At 34.8% G+C, this 21,202-nt stretch overlaps 1 protein-coding gene across 1 annotated transcript in view; it reads left to right on the forward strand.

Moving 5' to 3' along the window:
- Window positions 1-21,202, forward strand: part of UBR1 (ubiquitin protein ligase E3 component n-recognin 1) — a 51,442-nt gene that overhangs the window by 18,403 nt on the left and 11,837 nt on the right. Inside the window, exons 13-35 of the mRNA XM_072339408.1 lie at window positions 176-275; window positions 528-656; window positions 1,415-1,595; window positions 2,525-2,586; window positions 2,759-2,869; window positions 3,199-3,264; window positions 3,423-3,524; window positions 4,270-4,333; window positions 4,758-4,882; window positions 5,957-6,009; window positions 6,987-7,089; window positions 7,535-7,583; window positions 8,691-8,845; window positions 9,729-9,828; window positions 10,491-10,600; window positions 12,264-12,353; window positions 13,758-13,945; window positions 14,475-14,680; window positions 15,678-15,771; window positions 18,064-18,216; window positions 18,615-18,712; window positions 19,378-19,471; window positions 20,716-20,864. Of these exons, the coding sequence (XP_072195509.1) occupies window positions 176-275; window positions 528-656; window positions 1,415-1,595; window positions 2,525-2,586; window positions 2,759-2,869; window positions 3,199-3,264; window positions 3,423-3,524; window positions 4,270-4,333; window positions 4,758-4,882; window positions 5,957-6,009; window positions 6,987-7,089; window positions 7,535-7,583; window positions 8,691-8,845; window positions 9,729-9,828; window positions 10,491-10,600; window positions 12,264-12,353; window positions 13,758-13,945; window positions 14,475-14,680; window positions 15,678-15,771; window positions 18,064-18,216; window positions 18,615-18,712; window positions 19,378-19,471; window positions 20,716-20,864 (2,582 nt within the window). The remainder of the gene's footprint in view (window positions 1-175; window positions 276-527; window positions 657-1,414; window positions 1,596-2,524; window positions 2,587-2,758; window positions 2,870-3,198; window positions 3,265-3,422; window positions 3,525-4,269; window positions 4,334-4,757; window positions 4,883-5,956; window positions 6,010-6,986; window positions 7,090-7,534; window positions 7,584-8,690; window positions 8,846-9,728; window positions 9,829-10,490; window positions 10,601-12,263; window positions 12,354-13,757; window positions 13,946-14,474; window positions 14,681-15,677; window positions 15,772-18,063; window positions 18,217-18,614; window positions 18,713-19,377; window positions 19,472-20,715; window positions 20,865-21,202) is intronic.

Genomic DNA, 21,202 nt, shown 5'->3' on the forward strand with positions numbered 1-21,202 from the left:
TCAGAGTTGCACCAAGCACCTCTAATGTTTGGTGAAAGTTTAAAGTGTTTGAGATTGGTTGAGCAATGTAATGTGTTGATGATGTTGAACATTTTAATAGAATGAATACTTTGAATACAAGCATAAGCAGAAGAGAATTCTGAGCAAAAGAAGATAATGTTTTCTTTGGGGACAGGTATATTTTAATCAGCAAGCCTACAGTATGGACAATCCGTCTGAGGGAGCGCTTTTTAGAAGGATTTGTTTCTTTCCTAAGGATTTTAACTTGCATGCAGGTATGATACATTCACATAATTTCTTTCTATTATGCTTATATGAAGACCATACGGTGCTTTTGTTTGATATAAATACACAAAATAAATACTTCTGTTTTGGATGGGTAACAAGGTAATAATTACATAAGTACTATTCAGCAACTGGCTACAGCCAAACCACCTGTATTTTAGTATTTGCTTATGAGATTTTCTGTTACTTTAAGTCCATGATCCTTTATTTAGCTTGTTTGTTTTGTGGCATCTCTGTTTTAGGGAATGGAAGAAATAAAAAGACAGATTGGTCAGCACATTGAGGTGGACCCTGACTGGGAAGCGGCCATCGCTATACAGATGCAGCTAAAAAACATACTCTTGATGTTCCAAGAATGGTGTGCCTGTGATGTAAGGAAACTTGTTGTCTGGAGTTCATATATGCATGACATCTGTGAATATTTGAGTACTTTTTGAATGGTGACTGATTTTTAGAAAAAAGCTTACTGTTGTATAGTACAGATCTCCACAAAAAGGAGTGTGGAAGAATTAATCCGTGGTTTGATGTGGAGAAGGGGATCCCAGAGTATTATCATCTAGATGACAGAATTGCATGCAGTATCTGACAAATTGTGAAGAAGTTTTTCTTAGCATTCATAGCAATCTATCAAGTTTTAAAAGTTTTGAAGCATATGGTGTTTATTTTTAACTGGAACAGGGAACTGCAGAAACTTCATGCTAAGGTGTCATTAGCCTGTAAAATCTTATTTGGTTCTGGAGTTCATCCTTCTGCTGGGGGAAGAGAGGAAGATGTTTAAAAAAAAAAAAAGCTCTTTTGAGACAGGTTTCTTTTTTTTAACTAGAGAAAATAAGAGTTAAAGCAAATGAAAGCAGGATGTAATTTGGGATGCAAACTTTGCAAACACATAAAACAGTGCAGCTTAAGTAAGCCCATTCATTTCAGAGTGTTTGACAGAGTGGCTCTTGGAATACTCTTAGCTAGCTTCAGCTGGTGCTCCTTTGCTCCAGTCCAATGTTTTTCGCTGTTAAGTGACAGTAGTAATTATGGTGTGAATTTTGAGCAACTATTTGAAAAGGAACAGGTGAGCAAGTTTTGTGCTTGTGTATCAATTTCAAATGCAAATGTCTGCATTTACTTGAAATTCCAGGAGGAGCTGTTGCTGAGAGCCTACAAAGAATGTCATAAAGCTGTGATGAGGTGCAGCACAAATGGCCGCTCACGGGAGAAGACAGTGTTTCACTTATGTGGCCATACTTTGGAAAGCAGACCTTACAGAGTGTCTTCAGATCCTGTCAGCATACATTTACCACTTTCTAGGACTCTGGCAGGTAGGTGTTGTATTTTGCTAGCTATTTGAAGTAGGTTTCTCATCCATCCCGTTCTTTATTTTAGAAAACATTTAGATAAAGTGCTTCACAGGTCATTTGCTTTGTGACTTTCTCATGAGGTGACGCTGTTCCCCAGATGCTCCACTAATGGAATTTTTTTCATAAAGGAGCATTTGTAGTGTTGGAAGGCATTTTTAAGCAGGAGAGAAAGAAAAAAGCAGAAAGGCAAGAAGGAAACGTTTTGTGCTTTAACAAACATAGAGGTCTTCAGTTCTATCTGAACTGTTTGCATTTCTGTTTTCTGTTCCCAATTTCTATGTTTTATACTGAAATGAATGTGCATTATTTCTATATGTCAGATTTATTTTCCAGCCACTTATCTCTTAGAACTGTTAAAATGTTCCTCCTAAAAGACATATGTTTGTAGCATGCCAGGACAGATTTCTAGACAGAATTCACAGGGACCACAGTGGTGGGTGATCAGCTCTTTCTCTAAAGAACAAGTGAAATCATATGCTGTTATTAGGCTGTAGATATTTTATCACATCATTTGCTAACAAGATACCATCTGTTTGAAATTCTGTTATTAGTGACATATGTGATTAAAATGTGATATTAAAATCTTGTTGTGATCCTTATAATCTCTATTTAAATGGTTTTAATAAATTTAAAAAATGAAGAGATTTATTCATAAAATAATGGATTGTAAAACTGGTTAAAACTATTGTGACATTGTAACAGATCTTCAACCTTACAGAGAAAATAAATAAATAAAAGCACTAAGATTTTTCTAAATTAACCTCAACTGTTTCTTATAATTCTGAATTGTAGATAATTTCACTAAAATTTTGAAGTGGTTGAATTAGAAACTTGACTGATTCAGATTTATGGTTTTTTTTGTTTTTTTTTTGTTCTGTTCGTTCATGTAGGTCTTCATGTACAACTAAGCAAGACTGGAGCCATCTCAAGATTGCATGAGTTTGTTTCTCCTGTAAGATTTCTGTTTTTCAAACGCTTTGTATGATTTATACTTGGGAAGGGAGAAGGCATTTGTGTTATTGAAGTTACAGAATTTCAGGCTATTTTGCTGCTTTGGACATGTCTCTGTTCATTATGACTTTTTATGAAAATCACTGACAAACATAACTCTTTTTTAATTCTAGGAGGAATTTCAAGTGGAACTGCTAGTTGAATATCCTTTGCGATGTCTTGTTTTGGTTGCTCAGGTTGCTGCAGAGATGTGGAGAAGGAATGGTCTCTCCTTGATTAGTCAGGTGTGCACCTTATGCTAAACAGTGGTGATCTTAATGATCTTGATCTTAATGGTGTATGCAAGTGTTTCTCAGTGGTGTTCCTGATGGGTAGTTTGGTCCAGGGCAGAAATAGGTTATGGATGTTACTTTTACAGAAATTCACAAAATGAAAAGATTTCTAGATGTGAATTTAGATGACTTGGTTTTAACATTGCTCAATCTGAAAGAAACATAGAACTTGCGTTTCCTCTAATAAAGACGCTTTACAAGTCTCAGACATTGACTGGTGCAGATTTGTGGTGCATTTCTTCATTATATCTCTGCTTAGATTTTGTTTTCTTATTTCTCAGGTGTTCTATTATCAAGATGTTAAGTGCAGAGAAGAGATGTATGATAAAGACATCATCATGCTCCAGGTATGATGTCTAAATCCTTGCTTACTTGACTCATAACATTTTAATGGATTTGCTTTTTATCTTAAATATGTATCATTTCAAAATGTTTTCTTGGTAGAGGGGCTATTTTCATAGTGCAGAATTGTGTGATTTGGTATTAATATTGTTCTTATTCACAGATTGGTGCATCTCTTATGGATCCGAACCATTTCCTATTGCTCTTACTCCAGAGATACGAGCTTGCAGATGCTTTCAAAAAGATCAAGCTCACCAAAGATCAGGTAAGCATCAAGTATTTCAGCTAATTACTTTGAATGTAAGGACCCAATAGAAAAATTAGTTACTGTTGCTCACTGTATTTTTTTTTATTTTTTTTTAAACTACAGTAAGTCAGTCAACAGAGGATCCAGTGTTTAGATAAAACACAGTCACAGAATGGTTTAAGTTTGAAGGGACCTCTGGAGGCCATCTGGTCCAACACCTGTCCTCAAGCAGGACTACTTAGCAGGACTAAGCAGTTCAGGGAATACTGGCATGGCTTGGGATTGGATGAATAGATTAGAACTGTGACCATCCTATGTGCCTTTTCTACGTATGTTTCTTTAGCTTTTCATTATTTCTTGTTCTGCATTCAGAAGGTAGAATGATTCCTTGTGCGAACTGATTTCTTTGTTACTAATTTCAGAGGTTGTCTACCAAAATGCAGGAGAATTCCTGATCTACAATATGTAGTGTCTGTCCCTCTGTTCTTGATGAAACTTCCCTGGATTATTGTGCCACCTCTTGAGTTTTGAAACTTTTATGTAACTTCTCATTTGGGGCACATTTGTGTTATTTTTTTTTCCTGAATGTGAGACTTGCACTTCAGTTGCAGAATAGGTGCACTATAAGTGCAGGCATTTCGTCTGATCCATAATAATGGAGAGATCTTTTCACAGTACTGTGCTTCAGTGATGTAGTGTATCTGAGGTCAATCTCATTTGATGGATTTTCAATAAAAAAGCCTCATTTCTCTCATTCTTGTAGGATTTGATCAAGCAATGTAATGTACTAATAGAAGAAATGTTACAGATCATCATCTATGTTGTGGGTAAGTTGGTTTTTTTCCTCTCTGGTATTATGATAGTGATTAATAACTACAGTTGGAAGGAATGGGCTTGATTTGCTTTATTTAAAATACAGATTACTTGGGGAGGATAGTGGAAAATGCTTTCTTTTTTTTACATAGATTGTTCAGCAATTTGAGCTTTTGTCAACTGAAAGCAGTAGTTTTATATAATAAAAAAAGCTGATAAGTTTACTTTGTACCTAGCTACAAGGTATATCATAAGAAACTCAGCCCATTTTGTTAGGAAGCTTGGCCAAAAAATCATTCTCTCACACTTGGTGTAGTAGAAGTTTATGTTCCCCAGATACTATGAAATCTCAGCAATAGCTTTACTTCCTTGCAAAAGTCAGAATTGCTTTGTAACTGTCATATTTGCAATTGTCTCCCTTTTGATCAAATCTGATAGGAGAAAGATATGTGCCTGGTGTGAGTAATGTGACAAAGGAGGATGTTATCATGAGAGAAATCATTCATCTACTGTGTATTGAGCCAATGGCTCACAGTGCAATTGCCAAATCCTTGCCTGAAAATGTGAGTCCTTGTTTCTTATTTTAACTCAATTGAACTTCTCTATTTTTGTCATTTTCCCGTTAATCTTCCATAACATTGTATGAAACTACTTATTTCTTAATATAAAAGTTTAAAGTTTGTTAGAGAAATCACAGAATCACGGAATTATCAAGGTTGGAAAAGACCTAGAAGATCATCCAGTCCAACCATTACCAATACTTCTCAGCTAAATCATATTCCTCAACACAACATCCAAACTTTTCTTGAACACTCCCATGGTCGGTGACTCTACCACCTCCCTGGGCAGTGCATTCCAATGCCTGACTACCCTTTCCGAGTAGTAATACTTCCTAATGTCCAGCAAATAAAATACAACATTGCAAGCTTACTGATGTGAAGGTAAACTTAATTAATTAGTTAATTAGAGGTTGACTCAAGAGGTTTGAGGAGGAATAATTCATTTTAAAGAAGAGGTGGATTTTTTTCTTTTTTTTACTGTTTTTAGGCATACCTCTCTTCATTTCAAGAACAAAAATTTTGAAGTTATTTTTTGGCCATTTTACTATCAATAAACATGATTCTGTACTTCTGATCATGTTAACTGGTGCATTGAAAGATCCTATCTGTCTGAAAGCATACATTTCCTTAGAATTCTATCTAAATGTTAGAAATTCACTCAAAGAGGAGTGGAGTGGACTAAATTTTGCAGCTTGTGCAAGTTTTCAGGGCCAAAAGTCAAAGTGGAAAAAAAAAATTATTTTCAAATGAATACCCTGGAACCAGTAACAGGGGATCCATTCTCAGGCTTTTTAGCGAGTAAAATTCTGTTTTTCCACTCTCAGAGTAGAAAAGTCACTGCTCTGTTTAGAAATCAAATCAATTTTTATATAATGGGTGAAAGTATTTAATCATCTTAAGTAATTTTTTGCAGCATGCTAGTTATGAATATCTGCTTTCTGAGTAACACTGGGCAAAATCTATTAATGAATTATAGAATTGCTCTGAATTTTGATGTCTGTTTCTGTAAGACATATAATATTGAAGTGATTTAAATCATGATATGCCAAAATTTTTTTATTTTTTTTTTCTTACCAGGAGAACAATGAAACTGGCTTGGAAAATGTAATTGATAAAGTAGCAACTTTTAAGTAAGTTCTTAACAATGCTTTTCTTTTTTTATAACTACTTTGAAAATAAAATACCGTATCTTTGTTTTATATGGGTTAAACAAGCTGTGCTACACTGCTTATTCAGCTAATATTTTACTGTCTTGAACTACATACATTTTCATATGTGCTGAGGAAAGAAAAGTGTATTGAATATCTGAAGCTGCTGTTTCTTTCCTTCAGATCCAGTCTGAGGGGCTTTACAAGTTTAGTGATGTTAAGTGGGAAAACATTCCAAAGCTCATTTAATTTCAGAAGTAGTTAAGAGCCGTAACAACTTTTTATATCTTTGATCACCCAGTCATTAATTGAAATGTTATTTATTTGCTAGCTTTCTGTAGCTGTCAGATGAGGGGCACATTTTGGAAAATACAGATACAGAAAAAAAAGTTGCATCAGTTGAGGAAAAACTATTTCAAATGTTTGCTATGTTTTTGTCAAGGGAATATATTTTTATTTTAATTGGTTTAGTGTACCTTATTTTCATTTTCATGTGGCTTGCTTATATTTAATCAATGGCAATGATACGTGTACCTAGGAATTTTGCTGTGGGAGCTGTAAGGAGAATTCAAAAAATGCTGTTTTGGCCCATACAGATGGGAAGTAGCTCTTTGTATTGCTTGTTTTGTACACTGGTTAAAGAAGTAATGAACTTTATACACTATCATTCAATGTCTAAAATTGTAAGCCATGCATTTAAAATGAATTCATTTGTCTTTGTGTGGTGTAGATTATGGAGACATAAATATTTTAGTACTAGGTTGAATTTAGGGTAGTCAACAGTCTTAAAAGACGTTAAAACTGTACCCAGTCTGTTCTCTGTAAGTTAACGAGGTAACCATCACTATTTCCTTTCTTAACAGCTTTTTCTTGGAAAACAAATCCTGTGTCTTGTTATTTACTTCCAAAGATATGTCGAACTTAAATTACTAATCTCTCATGAAATATTTCTTTTTAAGGAAGCCTGGTGTGTCTGGACATGGAGTTTATGAACTGAAAGATGAATGCTTGAAAGAATTCAACATGTTCTTTTATCATTATACTAAGACCCAGCATAGCAAGGTAAGCTAATGTAAGATTTGTTTTCAAAGGTAAAAACTGCATGCTTATCAATGGCTGAAGGATCTTGCTGAACTGAAGGAGTTAATGGAGTTTAAATTATGTGATTCTGGAAAGAATGTATGGAGAACGTTAGTTCTGAACTTGTATCAGCAGTGTAAGTTGCTTTACAAATTGTTGCAGCGTGGCTCGTGTTAGTATTTTTCATGTGTGGTGACCTATCTCTGTTAACTGTTAAAGCAAAGAACAGAAAGTACTGTGAATTTTCTTTGAACTGGAAGAACAGAAACATTGCTTTTTTAAATCTTACTGTGGAAAAAAGTGTTATCTCTCAAATGTTTTACAAGAAAATGAAATGCAAAATTAAGAATCAATAAGCAAATTTCATACAGAATTCTAGTTACATGACCAAGTATTGAGTGTTTCTTGCCACATGCCTTTTCTGTAGGCTGAACATACACAGAAGAAAAGAAGAAAACAGGAAAACAAAGACGAAGGTAAAAAATTTAGAACTAATGTCTCAAGAAATGGGATAATACAGTGGTACATGTAGTTATGTGTAAAATGAGCTTTGATAGATGGCTTGTGACTTGCTATGGCTAGCTGAGTTCACAATAAATGTGTTGTTACATTAGAAACTATAATTGATTAACGCTTGCTGCTTTTTCCTTTTGTAATTTAGGAATTTTGGAAATTTTAGTTGTACTTGCATGTAGGCAAATCAACATGGCTTAATTCTTAACTGTTCTGTTTATCAGTGGGTCTTTTATGGTGAAGTAAGTAGATGTGAAAAGTTATTTTTGTGAGTGATTTCTCTAACGGAGACTTGAGATGTAGTAGTGCTGTCTAGAGAAGTATGATGCAGGAACCAGTGCTTGTTGTCTGTTCAATATGTAGCAGTATGATGCAGGAACCAGTGCTTGTTGTCTGTTCAATATGTAGCTAGTGTTGTTTTGTAAGCAAAAAAAAATTCTTAACAGTGCAGAATCATCCAGCAACAAAGCTACACGTTTCTATTGTAACACAAGCATTATTTTTCCTTTGAATTTTACCCATTCAAGTAATGGGCATTAATTGAATAGATTTGAGGAAGACTTTGTAAACTATTAAGTAAACTATTTAATGGAATTTAACTATTTCCTGCTTCTGTTAAATGCAGCAGGTAATTATTTTTTCTCTTTCCACGTTACTGTTCCATGGAATTCCATAATCTTTATAACATATTGTTGTACTTAATTGATAACTTGTTTAAAAAGAGAATTGTATCGGATGGAAAACATACTTAGTATATGTTTGTGGTAGGTAAATGATATGAGGCAGTGTTTAATATTGAAGACTTGCATTTATAGATACAACTAAATACTTGTGATGGATTGCTTGTTTAGCTTAGTTTTCATGTGTTTTTTGTAAGAGCTTTGTAGAAGTACTTAGTTTATCTAAAGACAAAAGCTGATTTAGACATTTGTATTTGTGTATGTTTTTATTAATTGTATAAGTGCGGTTGTTCTCTTGCTGGTAATAGTGTGCTTGCTTCTTCTCCTTTTTGCTGCAACAGCTGAGATGTCAGTATGTGTATGATATATTTGCATCCCTCTATTTCCTAGCATTGCCGCCGCCACCTCCTCCTGACTTCTGTCCTGCATTCAGTAATGTGGTGAGGATTCTGAACTGTGATGTTATGATGCACATACTGCGAACCATCCTTCAGAGAGCAGTAGAACTGGAAACGCACATGTGGACTGAAGCTATGATTCAAATGGTATGGTTAGCTTTGGTTGTCTTCCCTCTGTGGTTGTAATAGCTTCTGATAAGGTCAAAATGTGAAAAGATAAAGTTGGAATGATAAGAAGTGATTTCATGGCCTGTTTGTATGAATCATAAATGAAGAAAATATGTATCTCTACCATAAAATAGAAATGCAGAACAAAAATGTTATTTGCAAATGTTCTTTTTTGCTTCCCCACCTTCATAGCCTTCTCACTGTGTTTCAGTATGTAGTTCTCTTTGCCTCATCCTTGTCATGAAATAACCAACCTTCTGGTCATGTTAAAGACATAAGGGTTATGTCATCCTGTGAACTGTAGAATACAAAGATAGAAATATCTCTGTGACATCAGTCACAAAATAATTTTGTGCGCATTTATGCATTTTATTTTACCGCAGTTGACTTCATGCTTTAAAAAATTTGCTGACTCTGTTGAGATGTTGTTCTGTATTTATAATTTCAGAACCTGAATTTATAGACTTACTGAATTGCTTTTGTCAATTAGAGTACATGGTTTGTGGTGTTTCTTTGTTTTGTTTCTTTTTTTTTCTTTTAAATGGCCTTGCCTGCTAAGCTTTGGATTTGGGACAAAATAAGATAGTAACGGTTTCTGTATGTAAGGAAAATGATGTGGTTCATAATTTTACTAATGTGAAGTGTGCAAAAATTATTTTAGTGCAAGAGATGTGCAGGATACTTTATTATATTGTACATTACTATTTGTCCTTTCATGTATGGTTTTTGCATCTTTTCTTATTTCTGTTTTATCATGGGTAAGATAAGCCTATAATAGATCACTATATTAGACATTCTTATTTGATATACTAGTTTTGCAGACCTCTAGTGGGAATAAGAAATATCATTTTTATCTTTTTAGGTGCTTCATCTCCTTTCTTTAGGATTATTAGAAGAGAAGCAGCAGTTACAGAAGTCTCCAGAAGAAGAAGTAACATTTGATTTTTATCACAAAGCAACAAGTATGTTAATTTTTCTTGGAAAGAGTAGAGCAAATTAGTGTGACTTGATTTTATGAGAACGGGAACAAGATCAGAAAAAAACAAACCTCATTTATGCATTTCTGTGAGGTATATGAAAGTAATCACTGTTTCATAATCAAACTACACTAACAAATAAGTTACAAAAGTCTTCCTATCTTCTTTTTGATGTTTTTGTCTTTCCCCTGGAAACATGAAATAGTTCTAAATGGAAAGTGTTGCAAAAGAAATCTAATTGAGAAGAATGTTCCCATCTCTAAAGTACGTTGGGTTTTTTTTAAGGCCAAAAAGGTTCTTAGGAACCCAACTCTGAAGAAGACCATTAGTAGACTTCTGTTTTTATGGCAGTAAAATTCAAGAGATCCATTCATTCTCTTTGTAGCTGAAGGCATCTCTGTTTCTATTTTTTTTTGTCTCTAATTCTCTGCCCCTAGAAGTAGAACAAGCTACTTATCTACGATTGGGAAAAATTATGCTACATTTAGATGAATAAGTATAGTAGACTTAAAGACAAAACTATTGCTATACAGACTGTGATTTCATAAATGTGTGCTATATAATAAGCAATATTTTAAGGCATATCTGTGGCTGTAAATACACTGGCTTTTTATCCTACCTGAATGCATTTGCTTTCTTTGTTAAAGGAATGGGAAGCTCAGCCTTGAATGCTGTAAATGTATTGATGCTTCTAGAAAAATTAAAAAGAGTTCCTCAATTGGAGGCACAGAAGGACACGGTCATTTGGATACTGCAGGTACACAATGGGGAGATAAGTATGATTGGAATGTAGTAATTTGGTAAAAGCTGTCCTGAAGGATGTTAGTGTGTGTGTGTTTTTATATTTATATATAAAACCCACTAGGGTAGTGTTTGCAGTTGCAGTAATTTTTTCAGAAACTGAGAAATGTTGGAGTGTTCCTTGTCCGTACATGTATTTTGTACGTAAATTTAGTTCCTCATGTTTCTGTTCCAAAATACATAGGTCACTCTGAAAGTAATGCTTGCTGTTTATTTCCATGGAAACTACATCAGATGCAAAGAGTGCTGTAGCACGGATTGATAGAGCAAATTCTCAACAGTTGCCCCACTAGCTATTCCTGTTTTGCTGGTGATGAACAAGAGCCTTCATGCTGCCCTTGTGAAAATCTACACCTGTGGAAGTAACCTGCTGTTCACTACTGCTGACATGCAACATGAACCGCCTCACTGTACTCATATCCACTGTTCTGCCATCATAAATGTTCATCAAGCATCACTGAATGGCAATAGGGGCATTTTTTTCTGCATATTTGCTTCATATGCACTTCCATGTCAGGTGCCATTTTGTCAGGCTGCCCCTCTGCTGTCATCTGTTGCACAGCAATAAATATAACTGAATATTGGCAGGAAGATTAAGCCCTTACTACCATACCATCAACATCCACCTCTGATGTGGGCCAGTGCTATAAAAAGAGGAGGCATTACTTTTGGAACAGCCCTCTTTAATTGTAACTGAGCAAAGGTTTATAAATTGGGAGTGCATTTTAGAGACTGCTCGTATCAAGACTTCAATCAGACTTACGTAATGGCTGTGCTGTACATTTGATTTGGAGTATTTTTCTGTCTATCTCTTTGTCTTTTCCCAGCCAAAGAGAAGAACCTCTAGAGTTGTGATGCCTTGCCCAGTGTAGAAAAATTGGGTGCAGCTTCTGCTTAGCAGGAGTTCTGCTATCAAATTTTGAGCCTTGGTGGCCTTCGGTTTAAGTGGCAGACAGAATTCAAGTGCTCCCAGAAAGGAGTAGAAAAGAGGACAAGAATCCATAGTGAGGTTCCAAAGCTATCCTTAGGTACTGAAATTTGACTATGCTGGTACATACTGTAGCAGTAAGTTTAGAAGATTTTTGAAGAAATTATTCTTGTAAAATTTTAAGGGCAAAGGTAAAGGATACTTAACATAGTTAACATATGTTTAACATAGTGTTTAAAAGTATCAGAGTTGGAAGTTTCTTAGAGTAGACAGCTGGAGGAAGAAAATGTAAATTTAAATCTTGATTTTAACAAATCAGACATAAGCTGCAAAACTTTCTGTTCCACACATTGGTATTAGTGGCTACAGACTTTCCATGGATTATTCAGTCTCTCCCCTCCCTGAAGTAAGCTAACATCTGATACACAGATATCATTCTGATGAAAGTGCTTTAGCTCTTTAGGAGTGCTACTGTTGAGAAAGACTGGAAAATTTGGAATATTTCTACATTCCTTTGTACTCAGTTGTATTCTTCAATTGCTGGGTTGTTTTTGTAATAGAAGGGCAGTTGATTTCATCCATTTGAAAATCTGAAAACAATGAAAGTAAATATCAACAAGTTTGATCTTACTTATATTGTTACAACAGCCAATTTGCATTTCATTTTTAACCTGTAACTCTCTCTTTGTAGATGTTTGACACAGTGAAAAGAATGAGAGAAAAATCTAGTTTGACAGCAGTAGTGGCTCCGTCAGGCTCAGAAACTGCAAAAGGTGATGAGGTAATAATCATACTAATGAAGTTCAATAGAAACTGTAATCGTTTTAATCTTATTCTGTAGGAGGTGCATGATTTTGTTATGCAAAAAGAGTCATTTCAGGTAATATTTTTAATATTGCCTATAAATGGCATTTAGATTTCAGTTCTTGTATTCATTAAAAAGATGTGCTAAGCATGTCTCACTTGAGTTAGCAGCAGCTATGTCTTTTTCGCTGTGCTTGCAGTTTAGTTAAGTGAGAATATTCAGGGAAAGTAAAAGAAGGGAATTTGCTTGTGTCTGTTTTTGTTTTTATCTTTCTCATTTGATGACCTTTGTCTTCTCTGTACAACTTGATTGCTCTCTCTGTGCATCAGTGTCTACCCACTTCTCTCAGAGTAACTCCTGAATCCAGTGATGAAGTGACACAGTAGAGTGGAGTTACTAAAGTTACTGCAGTCCTAAAGTTGCTTTTAACAATAGGCGGCTGAACGGGAGAATCTAATTACTCTTAGTGTGTAAAGGCAGGCCAGTTTAATCTGACACATTCTGTTTGGCAATAAATTGCTGCTGAACAACTCCATGGGCAGTCGTATGCATATGCTGTGTTTACTTTTTGCCAAAGGTGTAATGTGATCGCTAGTAAGGGAAGAGAACAAAATACAAGAAATCATAAGAAACCAGTTAATTAGTTCTGCTGCTTAGAGAGTAATTTTTTTTCCTGATTTTCTGAAAAAGTAATGGCATCCTGGATGAAAATGATGTATATGACGTTAAATTTGAGCATAAAGTTGTTGAATAAGGATTTAGTTTCATGTATCTTTTCTTCCCGTGTTTTTGAATTCTACGTGTTTCAAGTTATCTGAATCCTTTATAGTTCTTGAGAACGTGATAGATGGGGAAATACTGAAGGAGGAATAGTTGTCCAGTCTACACTAAAGAAGAATGGGGGGAATGTACAGTCCTCAGGTGCATGAAGTTCTGCTACAAAACTAGAGGAACAGTCTGTTGATAGTGACTTTCACAGACAGTTCATGACAAAAGTACCTTATAAATTTCTTAAAGGATATATAGGATATATAGGGGATGGCACTTAAAATTTTCACTTATGTGAGAATAACAACATTAGAGGCAGCTTTTGGTGTCTGCTGAAGTCTCCTAAGAATAGATGGTGTTGGAACTTTAATAAAATGGTCATGTGTTGATCCTGTTTTTCTGCTTGAGGTGGTACAAGTGACATCTGTATTTGTATTTGTTTTTTTCAGTGTTTGTAGTCAACATTTTGATTATAACAATTAACTTAATATGTATATATTAAAGAGAAGTCAGTTAAGAAAATTGATGTCAATACATAAATGCATATAATTACAAAATGATTCTACTCATGTTTTGATGTTCTCTGTTTCTTGTGATTTCTTTTACTCTAAGGCACAGAGCACTCAGGATAAAGAGAAAGCTGAGCGTAAGAGAAAGGCAGAAGCAGCTAGATTGCATCGTCAGAAGATAATGGCTCAGATGTCTGCTTTGCAGAGGAATTTCATTGAAACCCACAAACTCCTTTATGAAAATACGTTGGAGGCACATGGGAAAGAAGATGCTATTATGGAGGAAGAAAGGTAAGAAAAAGCAGATGTAGTGTTCTGGTGAGGAAATGTTAATTACCTAAATTGGGTTCTGCTATGAAAAAATCCTGAGAATAGACTAGTTTCTCAAATTTCCCACCTGTCATGCTTGTTTATTCTGTTAAATAATAAGGTAGGTTACTTGTTGGTGCTAGAACAGCGGATTTGCTTTATAGAGGAGCATAAATTAAACTGTAAGGAAGTTATTTTTTCAAATGGCAAGTAATTATCTGGAAAATGTCATCGGAAAGCTGCTCAGCTAACATGACTGTACTCCAGGAAATGACTGTCTACCTTGCATGAGGAATTAAATATCTAATCTGGAAAGATTTTGGAAGCCATTATGTGTTATGGTTAAGTTGCAGTGAAGAAAATGAGGATTTGTACATTTCTTTGTTTTGCCATTGTTTGGTTTTGTAAAGCACTTATGTACAAAACAAGTGATGTTGGCAGTGTGCCTTGAAGTCTGTTTCTTCAGGGAAAAAAAACAGATTCTTTTTATCTGTTACCCATGTTGTTTCAGCATGTCTTCAGCAATCGATTACTCCAGAATTGCTTTGGGTCCCAAACGAGGTCCAACCATTGCTGAGAAAGAAGTTCTGACCTGTATTCTTTGTCAGGAGGAGCAAGAAGTGAAGCTGGAAAGTGCTGCTATGGTATTATCTGCTTGTGTCCAGAAATCAACTGCCTTAACTCAGAATAGAAGCAGAATTCTTGAACTCTCAGGGGGTATGCAGTTTTCTTCTTTCAGAGTGCAAACAATTCTGTACCTAGCACTGTGTACTTTGAACCAAATTAAACTCTGCGTTCAGATTGCTGAATGACCCACTTTTTAATAAAAGTGTGAAAATTTTTAAACTGCTCTAAAATCTGTGCTTAAAAATTTAAAAAGTGTGTGAAGATACAGACTTTTCCTTGGAAAATAAGAAAATGCTTTAGTTATTCTCACAAGGAGTTCAGATGAACTTGAAGATTTGGTGGGAGTAGTTTTTCAGAGGAGAAAGCAAGCAGTAAATGTTACCTTTTTTTATTCAAAGACACCAGCAAACTTTCACAACATTTACAGAGTGCCGCTATGATAAACATGGGAGTTCTTTCATGTTCAGGAAGTGTGTTTTTGTGTTCAGTTGTGCTTTTCTTAGGTTTGTCAAATTCAGGTGCATTGGTTCAAAATCATAAAAGTACACCAAATTAGGTTTAGAGATCTGTTGTTGAGCTCAGCATTATTTTTAGGTGTCTTCAAGAGGAAGACTATCTCAGTTTGAGTTCATATGCAGCGCAAAGAGATCAGTATGTTGTCATTAAGATGTTGCTATAAAGATTTAGGCAGATTCAGTTAAAAGCTAGTTTTGCCTGTGTTATTCACTCATGCTGTTCGTTTTAGTGGTTTGTGAAAGTACAGCGGTTTAGTTGAAGAAATGCATTATTTAAGGACTATAAAAGTGTTTTGTTTATTTAGAGCCCAGAAAACTCCATTTTTAACCATTTATGCTTTTAGATTTTCTTGCTGACTTGTGGAAAGCATTCAGTATTTTGTGAACTCTGGGTTGTGATTTTGTTACAATATTGATCTGGGAAGGCCGATGAAATCCAGTTTAATTTGACTATGCAAACTGTGGAAAAGAAATCTAATGTCTTATATATACGGATGTGCTTTTCTGTTCATACTGATTAAGAATTGTTGCTGTTTTAAAATATTTTGTTTCTGCTGTGGTTTTTTTTATAGATGCCGTAGATCCTCTGTTCATGCATCCTGACTTACCATGTGGAACCCACACAGGAAGCTGTGGCCACGTGATGCATGCAGCCTGCTGGCAGAAGTAAGGATATGTCATGGCAGTTTTTCATGTCAATTTATCTATTTTCTGAAAAAATCTAAACGTATCTTGAAAACGCAGCCCAGTAAGTGGATATTGAATTGAAAACTAACTGCTCTTCTAAAAACGAGATACGGCACAAAAGAATTTTTCAACTGATGAGAAAGTGCATCATCAAAAGGTTTCAGTTGCCTTTTATGACCCAGAGAAGAATCTGTGAGGACGTTAGATAAAACCAATGGGGTAAAAATAGTCAAGAATAAGGAACTTTATCTAATAGATTTTATTTTTTCTCCGTCCAATGAGAACTGGTAGGAATCTTCTAGATGGGTGCTCTACAATAGTCCTTAAACACATGAAGTCTGTTATCTCCTCAGTGCTTAAAAGTAGAAACTGCTTAATCCCAGTGAACCCAGGAGAAAACGTGGCACTTAGACTAGAATACGAATAGTTTAATCTAGGAATGCAGATTGAGCAAGCTTAATAAAAGATAGAAAGATAGAAGAACTGATACATTGATTAAAAAGTATAATAGGTGTTTATTGTCTGAGGGAGCCAGGGATTTATACCAAAGGTGTTGGATTAAAACACAGTCTGAAACATTAATAGACCAGGTTGGTCATTTTCCAGTTTATAGTCATCCTGTTTGCCTGTAGCTATGTGTGTAGAATCACAGGGATTGTAGCTAATGCTCTATGCATTTTTAGTCTGTATAGGAGTCAGTAACTCTAAACAAGATGAATACTGTGAAATAATAGAACTTTGGTCCCACTGAGGTGTTATCAACAGCTAGTGTTGGGTCATGCAAATACGAGTTATTTTATGTTGTCAAATGATGTAAATATTTTCTCAATGATTGTTTGCATTTATGCCATTTTACTTTAAAAAGCCTGACTAAACTTCTGGTGTTTTTTGCTTATTTTTCTATACTTATATTTTTATTTAAAAAAAAAAAAAAAGGTACAAGAAAGATAGGTGCACACACTTAAAATGATACAGAAGTATGTTCCTTGAGTATAATACATCTGCTCTTGGCAGATCGATCCACATCTACGTAGATCTAAGTAGTACAACACTGGAGCTCAATTCCTTTGCTCTTTTTAAGAAAAGATGACTTGCTGTGTGGGTAAATGGGATTAAAATGGACAACAGACTCTTCTCAAACGGGATGGCACAGAAGGTTTGAGTATAGTCTTTTACTTATTATGTAACAGACATTCTAACTTACTAATATTTGTCCAAATTTTCCCTGCCCCCCTTCTAGGGTATCTGTGCAGCCAAAAATACTGCACGATACTCTGAAACAGTACAGGTTCAGGAGAATATAATATATTTGTAGTTGATACATACAAAGAAGAGGCATTTATTGCAGTAACAGTTGTCTAAATGTGGGAAAGCAGATGTATGTTTTTGTTGATTGCAACAGATTGCTTTCATAAATACTCCCTAATCATTAGGACCTCTGTCAATCACTCCTGCATACAACCTTTTCTTTATTAGTTAAATTCTATTTTTTTCTGAAGATATTATACTTCAAAGCAAAATAATAATTAGCTATTACCTTAATGTGAAGTTAAATAATTTCATATGATTTAAAGATCCTACATGTCCAGCCTGAGTGTTAGTACTGAATTTACTTGCATGTATTCAGACAAGCAGATTTGAGTATTGGGTTGTTTTGTTCCTGATAATGTCAAAGCCACTGTGACATTAATGAGATCTGAAGACTTAGTGCATTCACTAAGGGATCAAATTTAGTTAAGAAAACCTGTAAAAATGTTAGTTATTTCTCAGTTTGCTTTTGAGTTTAAAATGTTATATGTTGTAGTACAAATTTACTCTTTCTTCCTTTTAAGAAAAGGCTATTTTTTTTAAATGCAACGTTAAATAAGATTTCCTAAAATTAAATACAACTGCGTGCAAATCCTATTTTGATATTTTAAATGACTTTCTTAGGAGATTTTACATACGGTGTTCAAATGTTTTGAAGATGGGAGAGAAGAAGAGAGAATATAAGGATTGTTTGTGTGTAAAATTGTCATTAAAATAAATCTAAAAGGATCTTAAAAGCAAGGAAAAGTTGTCATTACACTGACTGAGAGGAATACAATGCATTTTTGCCTGAGTTCATATAAGCATTCAAAGGTTCAATTATATTTTCATGTCCAAGCACAAGAGAATAGTTATCAAAGAAAGGTATTAGGAAAAGAATAAGACTTAATTACGTGAAATTTTTGTTTTCAGGTCACATTTGAGCAATTCTGTTTTTAAGAAATTTTCTTTTCAATGTTGTAGGTACTTTGAAGCCATGCAACTGAACTTCCGACAGCGCCTGCATGTTGAACAGATATTTGACTTAGAGAATGGAGAGTATCTTTGTCCACTTTGCAAGTCTTTGTGCAATACTGTGATTCCTATTGTTCCATTGCAGGCTCAAAAAATAAACAGGTGAATAAATAGACTGCATAGCCTATTTAAGTATGATTTTTGGGGTGGGTAGACTTTTCAGATTATGGGTGGGTAATCTTGAGTGGACCTTTGCAGTCTGTGTAAATGGCCGTTTAGCTCCTTGCTGACCCCAAACGTGCTACTTTCGGTAGCCAAATAATTTTTGAAATCATTTCTAGGCTATTTTTTGGAGAATATACCACATAAGGAAATATTTAAGCCTAGTACTTAGACTAATACTGCTTTTTGTTGTTGTTGTTGTTTGCTCGCTACATTGCCTGTGAAAGTATGCGACTACTGAGTTAGTGTAGTTTGATTTGTGGGTCCTTTGTTCTTAAAGACTTTATAAAGATTATTTCAGTGTTGAAGTAACAACCGATTTCCATTTCTCTTCTCAGTGAGGATGCAGAGGCAGTAGCTCAAATTCTCTCTCTGGCTAGGTGGCTGGAAACCATTATAGTCAGGATATCAGGCTACAATGTGAAAAATGCAAAAGGTTGGTTATCTTTATCTTCATTTTGGAGCTTGTTTGTGGGATCTCCCTGTGTGTGTGTGTGTGTGTGTGTGTGTATATATATATATATATATATATAAAAGTATATTCTTGCTCTCAATCAAGATAGGGTAAAATAAAGCTGGGGTTAAAGTCATACATCTCTCAGAGCTTGATAGCTTTATTATGGGGCGTTTTCACCAGTTTTCTGTTTTTTTGTTTTGTTTTGTTTTTTACCATTTGTGCCTTCCCTGAACAAACTCCATAACTTGGGAGGATAGATGCTTATTAACACTCAGAATTAAGTTTTTGCTTGAAGAGTTTGAAATGAAACGAAGAAAAATTACAGGGGGTTAGGATGAAATGTTTAGGAAACGTAAGTTACAGAGAATCAATATATTCCATGCACTCCTGTGATGGAGGAAAGTTTTCGTCTGCTTTGCTGTAATTTCCTCAATAAAACAAAGAAAAAGTAGTAACAAAGCACTGCTTTAATCCTCACATATTTGTAAATAGTGAGAAATGTTAGGAGGATTAGTAGAATGTCTTGGCTGGTGAGGTCTGTTTATAATTATTTTCAAATCAGTTATATAGGAGGTCTTCTGTCAGACTGCAGTAAAAATGATAACTTATTTGTGTTTTAATTTGAATCTGATTTCTTCTGGAAGGAGATCAACAAAATGCTCCAGCTTTTGTCAGGAAGGGATTGGGGAACTCTGCTTTGGAATTCCATTCCATCCTTAGTTTTGGAGTTCAGTCCTCGTAAGTGCTTTTTTGTCTATATTAATTATCCATGAAATAAGCTAAAAACCTTCAGGTTTTATATCGAAGGAAGACATTGACATTTTCATTCTCAATACAATCTTACTTGTACATTTCTCTAAGCATTCATTGAATATCAGCTCTATACAAACCTAGATGAACTTCTTGGTCAAACCTAGCCTGGCAGTGTTTACACTCAGTTTTGTACTAATTGTTTTATAATTCAGTATTTCCGTTGTTTTGGCCACTTTCTGTGCTTCTAGGCAAGTCACTTGATGTCTATTTACCTTAATTTTCCTGCTATATGTGTGTTTATAGGATAGGTTTCACTTGTTTTAAATAGAATAATTTAATACAGGTTACTCAGAGCTGTCTTGTCTACTTGTGTTCCAGTGGACAAAAGCTCTCTGCCATCAAAACAAAGCAAATAGGTAGGGATTCTGAAGTGTACTTAGCTACCTTCTTTTAAAGTAATGCTACTCTTAAATCAAGTACTCTACTACTATTTCTTCTGCCTGACATCATTGTTATGCAAAACACACATCTGCTATTGTAAAAATGTCATTAGAAGGTTAAATCAAGATCTCTTGCATCTTAGGAACAGGAGGAAGACTGACTTTTACACAGTCTGATAATGATAGGACAAGGGGGAAAAGTTTTAAACTGTAAGAAGGGAGATTTAGATTAGTGTTGGAATTTTTTTACTCAGAGGGCATTAAGGTGCTTGAACAGGTTGCCCAGATAAGCTGTGAATGCCCCCCCCCCCCCGCCCTATGCTCAAGGCCAGGTTTGATGGAGTTGGATTTCTTTGTTCTCCCAGGTTGGTTCCAACCTGGTAGCTCTTATTCTTTCAATTTTACCCCATCAGTTTTTCCATTTTATTGCTATTTTATCAAGGTTCATATTATTTCCAATAAAAAAGAGAAAACATAAGAGGTCAAAAATGAAATTTGAGTACTTAGAAAACAGAAGTCAGTGAGAAACAATTGCATCCCTTTCAGTGCTATAGTGCAGGAAAGTTTTTTTCTGCTTCTGCTATTTTTTTCCTTGCCAAAGCAGGAAGAAAGTAATACTGGAAACCAAAACCAGTCTTTTTTTTTTTTTTTCCTCCCCTTTTTAAAAAGGGTCTTTGTATTTAAGAATTCTTTCACAAATAATCTTGACTTTGTTAGGCAACAATTGACATATAAATAACAAGCACTATTTATGGTACAGACTTAAGTTTTCTTGGTTTACTTTTGCAGAGCCAAATACTCGAGTAGTATCAAGGAGATGCTTGTTCTGTTTGCAACCACCATCTATAGAGTTGGACTGAAAGTTGCTCCAAATGAAGCTGATTATCGGATTCCTATGATGACCTGGAGCACGTGTGCTTTTACCATCCAGTGTATAGGTAAAGCATCATCTGGGTTTACTTCTTTTTATGGCTCAAAACTCTGAAGGCTGTTCAATTTGTAACAATGTATACAGTCTTGATGTATATACAATAATAGTTCAACATAAATAAGAAAAATATTGGTTAATAATTTTTATTACATATAATATGTGATCTTCAATCCAGTATAAACAGTAGAATGTTTTTGTTTGATGGAACTGTATAAAATACACTATTAACATATGTAATGGCAACACTGGGGAGTTTAATCTTTTAGAACTTTGTTATGAACTGTAACATTTAGCATCATCTGCTGAGCATAATTGAAATGCAACTTCTGTGCAGCCAAATATCTA

This window comes from Excalfactoria chinensis, chromosome 5, assembly GCF_039878825.1.
Source record: "Excalfactoria chinensis isolate bCotChi1 chromosome 5, bCotChi1.hap2, whole genome shotgun sequence".
NCBI lineage: Eukaryota > Metazoa > Chordata > Aves > Galliformes > Phasianidae > Excalfactoria > Excalfactoria chinensis.